Genomic DNA, 15,225 nt, shown 5'->3' on the forward strand with positions numbered 1-15,225 from the left:
ACAGACTAATCCTAATCTGGGTATTTTCACAAGCTATGTGCATGGAGAGCTGTTTACCTAACATACGTGGTAACCTAAGCAGGCAATGATCACCCTATCAGTTGCAACTGAGGTGGCCAAGTACAGAGTCTTGAGTTGACTCAGGACCTATGACTGGTTCCAGCTGCAGAAGTGGGCACTGAAGACTGGAAAGATCAATTTATTTGAGGAGGATTGAAAAAAAAAAAGCCATCAAGTTCAAACTTCAAACCCTTCATATGGTTATTGTTATAGGTGAAAAATTGTCCAGGCTCAGGTACATCCCAGAATGCTTCCCAGTATATATCCACTTAACCTTAACCCAGCAATTCTCAACTGGGAATGATTTTATCCATTACCCCCACTATGCAGACACTTGGCAATGCCAGGAGACATTTCTTTTTCTTTCTTTCTATTTTTTTTTTTTTTTTTTTTTTTTGCCACAAATGAGGCGATGAGGTTCTACTAGTAGGAAAAGACCAGGGATGCTGCTAAGCACACTATAATGTGAAAGATACCCCATCAACACCAAAGAATTATCTGGTTCAAAATGTCAGTAGTGCCAAAATTGAGAAACTTTGCCTTAATTCCACTATTAGAAGGTCCAGTTGGTCTCCCATCCAAGCACTAACCAGGACCAACTCTGCTTAACTGCCGAGATCAGTCACATTCAAGGTGGTATAGCTGTAGACACTCATAAGTGGGAATTGAACAGTGAGAACACATGGACACAGGGAGAGGAGAATCACACATCAGGGCCTGTCAGGGGGCAGGGGGCAAGGAGAGGGAGAGCATTAGGACAAATACCTAATGCATGCGGGGCTTAAAACCTAGATGATGGGTTGATAGGTGCAGCAAACCACCATGGCACATGCATACCTATGTAACACACCTGCACGTTCAAAACATGTAACCCAGAACTTAAAGGAAAATGTAAAAAACCAAAACAAAAAAACAAAAGGTCCAGTTGATTCTGTTGTTTGTATAGATTTTTCCAAGACTGGTAGCTCTACTTAAGTGCAACTGTTCTTTCTAAAGGCACAGCAAACCCAGGACCTCTTGGTCTCTCTCGATGCCCTGACTGTCTTGTAACCTTTTTGGCTTTGTCTTTCTCATCTTCCTGCGAGCCTTCTGTACAATTAGAAACACAACATGCTCCTTCTCCCCTGTCCTCTCCACTTCTTCATTCATGTCAAGAATGTCCATGGTTACATCAATGTCAAAGAAGTCTTTGGCCACAGCCTCAATGATACCTGCAGCAGAAGGACACCTATTGTCAAGGGATGGCCAAAGGCAACTTTATCAGCAAAAATCATAAAATAATCAAATTGTAAAACTTCTAATTAATATTCTGAAGTTCACCAAGCCCAGGCCCTGCTTCAAATCAGACCTCAGTAATAGCCAATTAAATAAAAATATGCAGAGACTGAAGTTATACATGTTTGGATACCAAATATATCCATGCCACTTTAATTTCTAGTTTGGCATCTATTCATTTGTTTGTTATTTCAGGTAGGCATTTAACTCATTAAACAAACAAATAAACCTAGAGATAATGTAAGCAAAATTCAGTTGTAAAAGCATTAAGGATCAAGTTTAAAAAAGTGTTCCCCTGGGAATCTATCCCAAGTTTATATACAAAATATAGGGAAAGCACCGGGCGCGGTGGCTCACGCCTGTAATCCCAGCACTTTGGGAGGCTGAGGCAGTTGGATCACAAGGTCAGGAGATCAAGACTATCCTGGTTAACACAGTGAAACACTGTCTCTACTAAAAATACAAAAAATTAGCCAGGTGTGGCGGTGGGCACCTGTAGTCCCAGCTACTTGGGAGGCTGATGCAGGAGAATGGCGTGAATCCGGGAGGCGGAGCTTGCAGTGAGCCAAGATCGCACCACTGCACTGCAGCCTGGGCAACAGAGCGAGACTCCGTCTCAAAAAAAAAAGAAAAAAAAAATATATATATATGGAAACCATGTATGAAGATGTTCATGATAGCATTGTTTACAAAAGCAAAAGATTAGCATCAATGGAAAATTTAATAATAGGAGATTAGTTAAGATAATTACAATATGGAATATCATTCAGCCATTTAATATGTGGTTTTAAAGATTATGTGGAAACATGCTTTTTCTACAATGCTAAATGCAAATAAAGAGCTGATACAAAATAATATATGCAGAATTATCACAACTATGTAAAAACCTGTATAATTTAAAATGTTGAAAGAAAAATACAAATTACTCGTTTTTGTGGAATTTTGGAAACTTATTTTAAAAGCTCAAGGACTTTGGGAGCAGTGGTCAAGATGATATGAAGTCACACATTCTAAGAGAGTCTTAACTTCTTACCGGTAGCCAGTTATTAGCCATCCTGGAAAATCTATGGGGAAACCTTCCTCACTTCAGAAGCCCCATAGCTCTGCGGCCAGCTAAGCCATTTCCATACCTGGTACAATGTGACACAGACCACTTCTATCCAAGTAGTAATGGAGAAACATTTTCCCATCTGCTCCTCTCTCCACACGAAACGATGGTGCATTCATCTCCTAATTAAAAGACACATTTTTCCCAGTGGACACAAATTGTGTAAATTATGCTTTTGAGGCTTTGTGAAACACTAGTATTTATCCATTACATCATACAGAACTATATCCCAACCCTCTCTCCAATCACATAAAAACTCCCACTGTTTCTGCTCCTGTATGTCAGGAATTTTATACTATACCTACTGTACTTTAAACAACTCTATATGGCAAGTACTAGTTTCATTTTAAGAGGAAGAAACTGAGGCTCAGGGAAGGTAAACCTAGGTTAATGGTAGAACAACATTTGATTCCCAAATGAGCCTTTGCACCGTGCCATGCTGTTTCTACCCATATTTCAAAAGCAGCTGTCTGCTGGTAACAGGAAGCCTTAGTGAGTTTCCGCTGCGCTTGGCCTGTGACCAAGTGACCATGGGCATCTTCACTTTCCAACATATCAGGGAATCAGAGAATTTGCAAGTAGATTTAATCAATGTCTTGTTCTGAAAGGATAATGTCATCTGTGATGTCAATTTGAACATTTAGAAAGTAGAACCTTCCACCGGGCGTGGTCACTCATGCCTGTAATCCCAGCACTCTGGGAGGCCAAGGCGGGCGGATCATGAGGTCAGGAGATAGAGACCATCCTGACTAACACGGTGAAACCCCGTCTCTACTAAAAATACGAATAAATTAGCCGGGCATAGTGGCACATGCCTGTAGTCCCAGCTACTCGGGAGACTGAGGCAGGAGAATCGCTTGAACCCAGGAGGCGGATGTTGCCATGTGCCGAGATGGCGCCACTGCACTCCAGCCTGGGCGACAGATAGAGCGATCTCAAAAAAAAAAAAAAAAAAAGGGGGAGAACCTTCAAGGATACATCAGAAGAGATCCCCTTTCTTCAGAAATATTGACATTCAAGTACGTATCATTTCACAGTAAATGAGATGTACACTAGGAAAGAAGGATAGAGACTTTTCCTAGGGGAGTCTCTAGCTAGTTAGTGGGCAACTCAGCACCCTGGACACACAGCTTTTGGTCCAAGTGAGGGAATAGGTAAAGGAGATGGGTTCCTTCCAAGATCTTTGTCATCTTCCATGGTGAAAGGTTGTTAGTTAAAATGGGTTTCTTTTTTTTCCCCAAATACTTTTTTATTTTTTTTTTTTAGATAGGGTCATGCTCTGTTGCCCAGGCTGGAATGCAGTGGCACGATCACGGCTCACTGCAGCCTCTGCCTCCTAGGCTCAAATGATCTTCCCACCTCAGGCTTCTCAGTAGCTGGGATTACAGGCATGCCACCTGCATGCCCGGCTACTTTTTTTTTTTTGTATTTTTTGTGGAGATGTGGCTTTGCTGTGTTGCCCAGGCTGCTCTCAAACTCCTGGGCGTAAATGATCTTGTCCACCTCGGCTTCCAAAAGTGCTAAGATTACAGGCATGAGCCACCACACCCAGCCCTCAAATACCATTTTTTTTTTTATAATTCCAAAAGTATGTACCTAGAGAAAGTACATATATTTATTTGTATGTATGTGTGTTTACATCTTTACAAAATGTAAAGAGTAGTTGAGGTAGCACATATAAAAAGCATAAATAAAATAGGAAATTAACAGTTAATTTAAAAATTATACCCAAATCCTACATAGTGAAAATAAAGTAACACAATATAGAGGACTGAAAGAAAGTCCACGTGATCCTGTTTCATGCCCCTCACTTCTTACCCCCTGCCCAGAGACACTTCCAAAGGTTTGTGCTTTTAGTTCTTCAGGTCAATGTCACTAAGTCTCTAAATAATATAGTTATGCTTTTATTTCTTGCTTCAAATAGGGCTTTTTAAAAGTGGAGAATTAGGGCAAAGAATAACAGAATAAAAAAATATTTTTGCCTAAAGAGACAATCTATAATACTTTGCCCAGAATAAAGTACTATACAGCTGTTAGGTATCATTACAGAACAGAATAGAAAGCCCAGAAATAAGGCTGTACACCTAAAGCCATGTGATCTTTGACAAAGTTCTCATTATTCCCAAGAATAATGAGAACAGCACAGGGCAGGATCTTTGGAGACCGGTGTGGGTTTGGGTCCAGCTCAGCCACCATGCCTGGGTGATTTGGGGACAGTTACTTGACCTTTCTGGACCTCAGTTTTCTCATCTGAATAACAGGAAAAATAAGACTGCCTACTCTTATGGCATCAAGAAGGTAAGTCAATGTTGACACATTACTTAGCCTAGCATCTGCCTCATAATTAGCACTCAATAAAGGTTAGCTAAAGCATAACAAGATTAAAGGCTCAGTTATAACCAGAAATATATACCTTAAGGGCACTGCCAAATTACTAGATAGACACAAAAAAACTGAACATTATCTTACTTTATTATTTTTGCCTAAAGAGACAATCTATAATACTTTGCCCAGAAAAAAGCACTATATAGCTGTTAGGTATCATTGCATGTATTTTCTTCCAACTTGTATATTATAATATTTAAATATTTTATTTATCTCATTATATGCAAAATGTCCTCAAATACCACCAGAGAAGTTCTATCCTATTGATCTCTAGCATCACTTATAAGTGAGAGCTAAACGTTGAAATACACATAGACATAAAGATGGCAACAACAGACACTGGGGACTACTAGAGGAGGGAGGAAGGGATGGGGGTCGAGGGTTGAAAAACTATTGGGTACTATGCTTGCTACCCGGGTGTTAGCGTCAGTCATACCCCAAACCTCAGCATCATGCAATATACCCATGTAAAAAACCTGCATTTGTACCCTCTGAATCTTTTTTTAAAAATTGAAATTATAAAAAAGCAAAGAAAAAAAGATCACAGGATAAAAAATATATGTCTTAGAAAAAAATTAAAAGGGCCTAACTGTATTTCTTTATATCCTAATTGTTGTGCTTTAGCTAAGAAATTGAAAGGAAGTTGTCATGCAAATTATCGTAATTCTTAAACTGGCCATATTGAACAGAGAGAAAAGAAAGGGGAAGGAATAGAGTTATTATTTATTTATGGAAAGCTGATTTTTCTGGGCTGATTACAATGCTAGAGACTTTTACATCTTATCTCTTGTAATCCACATATTGCTATGAGGTAGGTTATTTTTTCCCTATTTATTCCTTTTTGTCTCTGTTTGTGTCCAATACCTTAAAAAGTACTTGATACATAGTATCACTCAATAAATATTAGTTACCCAGTAAATATTATTAAATAAAATAAATTGAGATTCAGAGATGGCAACTAACCTGCCCAGGATTGCACAGCTGTTAAGTGGTAGAGCCAGTGGGACAGTCTCATGGGCCCATCTGACCCCATAAGCAGGGCTGTTTCCACTTCCTCAACCCTTGAGTAGTTCACATGATAACAATAGGACAGGCCCAGCTATTCATGCCCAACTATTCATGACTCATAATTGAAGTCAATTAAGGCTTCCAAGCCTCTGATTCCTTATATGAAAAATGGAGAAAATAATACTTATCCCATTTATCGTCTATGGGGGGGTGTAAGGGTTGCTGAGGCTTTTTAACATCCACAATCCCATTTTGTCCCCATGACAACCCTGAAAGGGTGGATATGAACACCAATATAGAAATGGTGAAGGAAGAATCTCGGTGAAGTATAAAAGGCCCTAAAATTAAACTATGTTCTATAAAGTAATAAACTATTATTATGATATATATAAATGCTCTTTCACCTTTTCTTGTCCAAAAAATAAAAGAGAATCTAGGCATTTGAATTTCCAGTGAGCTCTACAAACAAGAAACCCAAGGAAAGAACTCCAGAAGGATATATCCCAGTAGGGAAATTAGTTTCCTAACACCTCAGTCAGTCACCCATGGGTTAATCAGAATTGGATGGTTTCGATTCTGGCTCTTAGCCCTGTCAAGTCTTCCCTTCTGATACATGAATAACATGAATCTGGCTGCATATGCAATTTATCAGCTCCATCCTGGCCAGGAAACCTTAGGAGAGCTTTTGCAAATGCACTGAAACCTGACTGTTTTCCAGCCTTTGTTCCAACTGTAATGAGTCTCCAGGATTTAATTCCAAATCAACACCACACCCTATCTGAAAAGGCCATCCCATCGGTTTTTGTGAGCCAGTTTATAAAAGTGGCCAGCAGGTGTTTCTTTTTCATTCTCTTCCAAAAAGAACTCCTGAGCCCACCAACACCAGGTACCAAGGACTCTGCAGATGGGAGAGTTCTCCTGCAACCGCGCCTCTGTTGGGGGAGGCGGGGAGCTGGCCCAGGACTGCCACAGCATTTGCTTCCTCTTGGGCAGCCAAGACCAGACTCAAGTGGCCTAACCTGATAAGAGAGTGCCAGGTAACTGTGGAGGGCATCCAGGTTTTCAGTAAACTCCATGAGATTTCCTCCCAGTGTCCGTAGCATCCTGTCATAGCCAAACATCTTACAGAATTGAAAGAAGTATTCTCCAAAGAGTTTCAGGATGGCTTCCATGGAGACACCTGTAGAAACCAAAGCATATCCCCTAAATAAAATCCCCTGGAGGTGTGTTTTGTCCTTTGTGTGGTCTTCATTTATTTCCAAAGGGTTCACATCCTGGCTGTGTGACACTATTGAGCTACTCTCTAAGCTGTCACTTGCCTCCTTGGTAAAATGCCAATAACCACATTGATGTCATGGGGCTTTTGTGAGGAGCCCCGTGCAGCCTGGCACTGGGTAGGTGCTTGTGAAACATAAGTCTCCATGACAAATATTTCCTCAAAGACGAGAAAGGGATGCAGAGATGCTGTACCCGCTTAGCTTCTGAAGCCAGTGCCCAGAACAAGCTTCACTCTGGGTGGGGAGGGCGCAACCCTCCACAATCACTCCCAATACCTCCCACATCTTTAAATGTAACAGTCAGTCTCTAACAAGAATACAGGGATGCCTCTGAGAAATAACTAATACACAATGAAAAAACTATGCCTTCAAGGCTACAGGATCCTGATTTACCAAAAAGATGATACCAAATACTTGCAGTGTCTTTCCCTTTCTCTCCTGACCTCATCAGATCCTGGCCTCCCCGTGAGGCCCAGTGTCCATGTTCCATTCTCCATAAAGATTTCTCTGAATTCTCTCTTCCTAAGTGTTGCATTTTTTTTTCTTCCTAATTCATGGTAATTCTGGAAAGAAGCAACCTGGTCCTATACGTTCTCTGTGCTAAACACAGCGTAGGTGCCTGATGAACACCTGGAGGTAGATTTGCAGCATTAGTTGGGGCTGCTGCCCACCTCCCCACTCCCCAGTCTGCACTGTTGGAATAGACAGTGAGCAAGTGTCCGCTTTATGGGAGAGACAGAAAACATTTTAAAAGAATATTTTATAGTTCTGACAACACACATTAATTATGGTTCTGTTACTCAATGTTTGCCCAGCTCTTATAAGGTAGCTAACCTTATTATCATATCCTTTTTACAGCTGAGCCTGTTGGGGCTGAGTCATCTTTGTGAACTGACTCCAGTCACATAGAGTTGCAGAGGCCAGAATTGTTGAAGAGGCTCCAACTCTAAGTTTAGCACTTTTTGTACCACATCCCCCAGCCTCTGAAGCAGCAATGAGAGAAGCAAGGAGTCTCCCCAAGGCAAGCGCTGCTTATGCATTGGCATCACTGACATAGGAGACAGGGCATCCATCCATGCTGCTGGTCTGGAGCTCCTGTGAGAAACGCCCTCTTATTTACAATGAGGCTGTGACACATGTGAGTCCTGGGGGCTGGGGCAAATGTCTGTAATGCCCAGGTTTATGGAAGGCCTGAAGAGCTCACCATCACCAGTATCTGTGGTTGCATCCTTGAATAACTCTGTGATGCTCTGGCTGGATTTGGAATTCACAGCAAGGGACATTCCAGGTCTCGTGAGCTATCCAGGGCTAAATCCTACAGAGGACAGACCAAGGAGGTCTAGGCACTCTCCAGCCCCTGCTTGCTTCCTAGGATGGTCTGAAGAGCAGTTTCCCTACAGCTCATAGTCCACAGCCAGACCATGGGGCAGATAATTGTTCTGTAAACTGAGCAGGATAGAGTCCCCACTGAATTGGTCTAGTTTTGTCAGAGATTAGTTGTACATATTTTCCAAGATGAGTTATACATATTTTCCAAAAACTGATTAGTCTGATCTGAATCTAGACGAAGCTTGGGATGGTAGAGAAGCCAGTGGTGATGGCCTGTGTTAATTGTCTCCATCGGATTCTTTGCTTGTGGGTGCATCCTGGCTGGCTGCAGGCAGGCTTGTCTATACCAGTATTCAGGGGCCACCTGCTAACCCCTAGGAGATCTGAGACAACTTCTACCAAGTTCCTTTCCAATGCCTGAGTCTCTGGGAGGAGGACTGCTAAAAGGTAGACAGACAGATGGGAAATTGTCCTTCTGCTCTCCTGCTTCCATCCCTCTGTTACCTCTAAATCTAGCTTATTCAGACTAAGAAAAAACAGCTGTTCTGTGCATCCTGGAGGCTGGAGCTCTGAGCAGGTGCATCCTGTTACCTGCCAGGAAAAGCAGGGGTCCCAGTGACCCCCCCTTCTCCCAAGAACCTCTGCCAGGAGGACTGGGCTGCCTATAAGCCAAGCAAAGTTATATTCAAGTGAGAGTGCCAGCTTTGGGTAAAAGACTGCCTGTTTGACTTTTAAATCTTTAAACTTACAAAAATCCATGAAGCTGTTTGTTCCAGGCTCTGGTTATTTTGTTTGTGGATGCCCAGCTCTGTTAAAAGGAAAGGACATCTGGCTGAGAGATGAACTGTTTCCCAAACAAGGATCTTGGGTTTAAGTGTGATGTTTTCCACCTGTAATGGGTTTGGAGCTTCTTCTAGAATTCTTAGTTGAGAATGCTTGTCCAGCAGAGAATAAAGGCCACTTTTTAAAAAAAAATCAACACCTGTCTTAGTCTTTTATATAGTTTCACCTCACTGTATTTAAGATTCCAAAAACCCGCTAAGTCATAGGGGATCCAAGATATAAAGGAAATGGTTAGAAACTGCAAGAAAGAACTAAACTAATTTAGGTGCCTTAAAATGTTTTTTGATAGTGCAGGGGAGAATTTTTACTATGCTTAGTATTCTTTAATGTAAGAAAGAAGGGAAAACAAGGAAATAAACATCTATTTGCCTACTTGTGCAACATTAAACACCAGAAGGATAAACCTGGATCTATTGAGATTGGTTACCTACAGGACATTGGTAGGGAATGGGGTGGAAAGATTAGAAAAATCGTGGAGTTGAGGAAAATGACATTTTTCTGAGCATAACTTTTTGAACAGTTCTGGTTTGGGGAGTCATGTTAATGTTTCATATGCTTATAATAAATAAAATATAAGATCAACAAGGATAGAGAAAACCCCTAAGATGGAGTACAAACAGAAACAAATTCACAGAACAGCATTTCAACAGAACAATGTTTTTTTTTTTTTGAGACGGAGTCTCGCTCTGTCACCCAGGCTGGAGTGCAGTGGCGCAGTCTCGGCTCACTGCAAGCTCCGCCTCCCAGGTTCACGCCATTCTCCTGCCTCAGCCTCTCCGAGTAGCTGGGACTACAGGCGCCCGCCACCACGCCTGGCTAATTTTTTTTTGTATTTTTAGTAGAGACAGGGTTTCACCGTGGTCTCGATCTCCTGACCTCGTGATCTGCCCGCCTCGGCCTCCCAAAGTGCTGGGATTACAAGCGTGAGCCACCGCGCCCGGCCAACAGAACAGTTTTGAATAACATAATTACCTAGGAAAAAAATTAACCCAGTAATATTTGAACATAGTATTTACACTACTGTGTCCTCAGGCCAAAAAAAAAAAAAAAAAAAGAACTTTAAACAAATATTTTACTGCAGTTAGTAGGCTTCTTTTTCACAGCAGTGTGGGTTAGCAATTCTGAAACTATGTTCTGAACATGTAACTATATTGTGGATAGTGGGAGCCAGGTTCTTCACTATCTGAGAATGAAGTTACAGTTATGGAAAGGGGAGGAATGAAACCTGTGCCTCTGGATTAGAAAATCTAACATAATAAAACAATTAAATCTATCATGGTTTTAGATAGATATATATATATATTTTATATATCTACATCTATATCTATATTATATATATTTATATATATATATATAGAGAGAGAGAGAGAGAGAAAGAGGGATGTATGTATGTGTATATGTGTGTGTGGGTTTGGGTGTGTGTATATGACATCTATTTTCCAGTACTGCCCACTAAGAGGGCCTAAAAGCAGTGACATCCCAGTAGCAGTGGGGTTGCCTAATGTCTAGATCTCAGTTTTTAAATGACCTTCTCTTGTAAAAGGAATCAGGGCCTTGGAGAAATGGCAGATTCCAGGGCTGGGGCAGGGAAAGGATGAGATCAGCCTATAATATCTTGTTATGCAAGAAGGTAAAGAAGTGATCAAAGAATGATGGGGACATGTCAAAAGGACACGGGGGCCAGTTTAGGGGGGCTCTCACTGGCTAACTCTTGCAGAATTTGAGCATCAAAATAAATAATAAAAGGAAAGGATTACGGCCTGTTTTTAAAAAATAAGAATCACAAATCTACGTTGATATAAGTAAATAAATACATGGGGGAGAGGGGGAAATTCTTCCTTACAGAAACTCAATGAATAAATACAAAAGGAATAATATCTTAGAAAATCACCATTTGACTTCCATCATAAGTAGCGATTCAGAAAAGAATCATAAATAAATACTAAAACTATGAAAGAGGGAGTTTGAGAAATGACAAGATATTTGCATAATCTGAAAGTATCTCCTCACAAGATACTAATTACAAAGGGAAAAGGTGACTTTACAGTGGAGAAAGCTGGCAAATTCTACGTAAATCAAGTGATCAAAGTTAGCCTCACTAATAATAGGACAGATCAATGCAATATGCCTCCTGATATGATAAACTGGGAAGGAAAAAGATCACGTCTGTGATCTTCCTGCCAAGAAAGCATAACCTGAATTATATCATGAGGAATATCAGATAATCCTGAATTGGGGGACATTTTGCAAAATGTCTGACCAGAACTTTCCAAAGATACCAATTTAATAAAACATCAAGAGACTCAGAAACTGTTCCAAGCCAAAGAATACTGAAGAGACATGATAAGTGACATGATCCAGGATTTTCTTTTGTTCTAAAGGACATCATTGGGTCAACTGGAAAACTCTCAATAAGGACTATAGATTAGATAATAGCACTATATCTATGTTCATTTCCTGAGATTGATTGTTGTACTGTAGTTATTTAAGAGAATTTTTAAGGACAAAAAGGCATCACATTTGCAACATACTAACAATTTCAGGAAAAAAGTATAAATCTAGATATAAAGAGAAAGATAGACACTATATGGTAAAATGTCAACATTTGGGAAATATGGGTAAAGACTACATGGGAATTCTTTGTATTACTCTTGTAAGCCTTTTGCTAGTTTGAAATTATGTCAAAGTAAAAAAGAGTCTGTTGATTGCTTCTGAAAAGACCATAGGCAATATTACATAATAAGACCATAAAGGCCACGTTTATCCATGGCCAGCTGAAATACAGCTGCAGCCCAGGCCTCTGTAATGTTATGAATTTTGTTAGTTATAATCGGGGCATTATCAGTATATTTTTAATGTCTATATCTTGTTAGAGACTCATACTGAAATATTTATGGATGAAATTGTGAGAAACCTGGTAATTGCTTTAAAGCACTCCAGAAAAAATAAAACCAGAAAAAGAGTGGAGGAATCAGATAGACAAAATAAGATTGGCAAAATATTGTTAATTAGTGAAGCTGGGTGGAGGGTATGTGGGCTTCTGTAAACAATTCTCTCTACTTCTGTGTATGTATTAAAACATGTTTTTTAAAATAAATAAATAAAAGAATTGAGTTTTTTTTGGTTGGTTTTTTTTTGTTTGTTTGTTTGTTTGTTTTTCCTTTGTTTTTTTTTTTTTTCAGACAGGGTCTCACTCTGTTGCCCAGGCTGGAGTGCAATGGTGCTATCATGGCTCACGCAGCTTCAACCTCCCCAGGCTCAGGTGATCCTCCTGCCTCAGCCTCCTAAGTAGCTGGGACTACAGGTGTGTGCCATCATGCCTGGTTAATTTTTGTATTTTTTGTAGAGATGGGAGTTTCGCCATGTTGCCCAGGCTGGTCTTAAACTCCTGGGCTCAAGTGATCCACCCGCCTTGACCTCCCAAAGTGATGGGATTACAGCACCCAGACAAGACTTTTTTTCCGGAAGGAAAATGATGGTCACAAAGCTTCTATGCTTGGTTCCCCAGGTGTGGAGACCTCTAACAAGCTTTTACATTGGAATGTTGCATGAACTCAAACTTTCTGACTTAACAAGCATGGGTCTTCTTTGTCACTGGGAAACATTTGCTTCTTGCTGGGTTTCAGCTCAAGGTACTGGAAAGAGTAGAGTTGGGCTGTCAAGGGCAGAGGGACAGAGGGCACCTGTTGAAGCCCCAGTGAGGAGGCTGGCAGGGACACCATAGCCACCAGAGCAGAGCCTCCTGGACAAACAGCCTACTCACAGCCAGACTTGCAAGAACCCTGCCCACCTCCCATCACCCAAGTCACAGGCAACAAGAGCTATTCCTCATGGCACTCTTCCTGAGTCACCCAGCAAAACATACGCTCTTCAACAGGAAAGAGAAGTACATGCTCTACATTTGACAAAGTTTTCCATTGAAAATGGGTAATTTCCCCCCAAAGTGTTGGTATCCAAAGGATTACTCTTCAGATACCTGAAAAGAGCCATAATCTCACATACTCTTTTTCTCCAATGATATCACTAATGTCAGGCATGAGTTAGTTTATGGGGAAATATTTTGGAGTAGGAGAAAGAGGAGTTTAAGAAAAAGAAAGAAAAATCTGCCCGTGTCCATGCTGTAGTTTGCAAGGAGGAAGAAGACTCTAAAGTGGGAGGGTTGGGTTTCAGAAGTAGTCGTAAGTTTATACAGGCATAGAGAAAAAATAAACTGGAAGTCCATTAAGGAAGGTGGTGCTCTGCAGGGATGAAGCAATTCCGCTGAAGCCTGGTAGAGAAGAAGCCTCCTGGTTCCCGTCAAACCTTGGAACAGAGTAGTCAGCCCTATCATGGCCACAGCAGAGGGCCAGGGGTCTATCTGGTGGCGAGCAGGGGTGAGGGACAGGGCGAGGTACCTTGTTGTGTACCCACTTGGTGTCAGGCATTTTGCTCACCTTATTTGATTTCTTCTGTAGATGAAACCCCCTGGGTTGTTGTCCTACAGAAGAAATCAAATAAGGTGAGCAAAACGTCACAGGTATCATTGCTGCATTACCAGGGGAACATTTACCCCAGGTTATATTATCAGGAGCCGGTGTAGCCAGGGGGCTCACCCAGGTCTGTCTGATTCCAAAGCCCTTGCTCTAGACATTGTCAACTTCCCCTCCAGTCTGTGGGATTAAGCATCAGCCTTGGAATCAGCAGACCTGAATTCAAGTCTCCATTCGTGGCTGGTTGCACAGCCTGGGTTACTTGTCCCATCTTCAGAGGAGAATAGTGAAGAGCAGACATTATAATGCCTGATTTCAAGACTTTGTCAATTTTGTGTTGTTCTTATTTTTAAAGACGTGAGTGCAGAGAGGCTTGCTGGCATTTGCTGATAGCTAACTGTTGAAACACATTTTACTATGGGTGTCTTCGCAAGCAAAGTCTAGACGGACACAGCTGTGCCAAATGGCTGTTGTGTGTTGTTTTGAATTTTGTCACTTCAGATCACTAATAACCCACTTACACACTAAGTAGGCACTTATTCATATACAGAACAATTCCTTATGCAGTGCTCAACCTGCCATCTGGTCCCCTCCTGAATTATGCTAATTGGAAAGCACAGAGCTATGCAGTGGCAGAGCGGTCTGGAAAAGTCCCAGCAATTGCTTCAAGGTAGGGAAATTGCATTCTGAAGCCCGCATGGAAAGCAAAGCCCTCGCTAGTGGTGACTAAGCACTCTTATTCCTTTGTCAAAGGGAGGATTTTCAACTGACCAGTATATTTTGTCAGAGAGTAAAATGTCCTTCCTGTAGCCTTCTCTTTGGCTGGGTCTTGCTCTCTCAGACTCATGGGAGTTGTAGACATACAGAATCACCACGGGCTTCCTGGGGCAATCCTGATTCCACATCTCATACATGTGTTCACTCGATTTTGCATCCCAACTTCTTGTTTGAAAAATGCATTCACCATACTCATTTACTCTTTCAGATAGATACAGGCCAATAGATGTTATGGAAATAAACGACAAGAAGAAAAGACTTCTGACATTCAAAGCTAGGCAAAGAGAAACCACAGTGATGTACGTTGGCTTTCGGTGGAAAGGTGATGTGGACCAGCCCACACATTGGTCTATAGACTGGCTGCTGCCTCTGCTCATGTTGATTGGGTTGGGAATGTGACGGCAGTGGGGCAGGTATGTGATGGCATCTCACTGCTGAAGGTACTGCCACACCGTTTGATGTACATGAGCACAGACAGCCACAAAAATGGACTGGGGTGATATGATCATACAGAGTATTTCTTTCTGGAGATATACAAGCTGATTCAAGTTCTTATATTAGTCCAGTAGGGCCACCGTGACAAAATGCCATAGATGGGGTGGCTTAAACAACAGATATTTATTTTCTCAGAGTTCTGGAGGTCAGAAGTCTGAGATCAAGGAGATAACATGGTTACTTGGCTTGTAGAGGGTCA

The 15,225-nt window shown here is 41.3% G+C and overlaps 1 protein-coding gene across 1 annotated transcript in view; it reads right to left on the minus strand.

The window, feature by feature from the left end:
* LOC129463770 (guanylate cyclase soluble subunit beta-2-like) overlaps positions 1–15,225 on the minus strand; it is a 76,535-nt gene that overhangs the window by 33,163 nt on the left and 28,147 nt on the right. The window contains 3 exon segments of the mRNA XM_063618513.1: positions 1,075–1,271; positions 2,466–2,565; positions 6,856–7,016. Of these exon segments, the coding sequence (XP_063474583.1) occupies positions 1,075–1,271; positions 2,466–2,565; positions 6,856–7,016 (458 nt within the window).

This window comes from Symphalangus syndactylus, chromosome 15, assembly GCF_028878055.3.
Source record: "Symphalangus syndactylus isolate Jambi chromosome 15, NHGRI_mSymSyn1-v2.1_pri, whole genome shotgun sequence".
NCBI classification, from domain to species: domain Eukaryota; kingdom Metazoa; phylum Chordata; class Mammalia; order Primates; family Hylobatidae; genus Symphalangus; species Symphalangus syndactylus.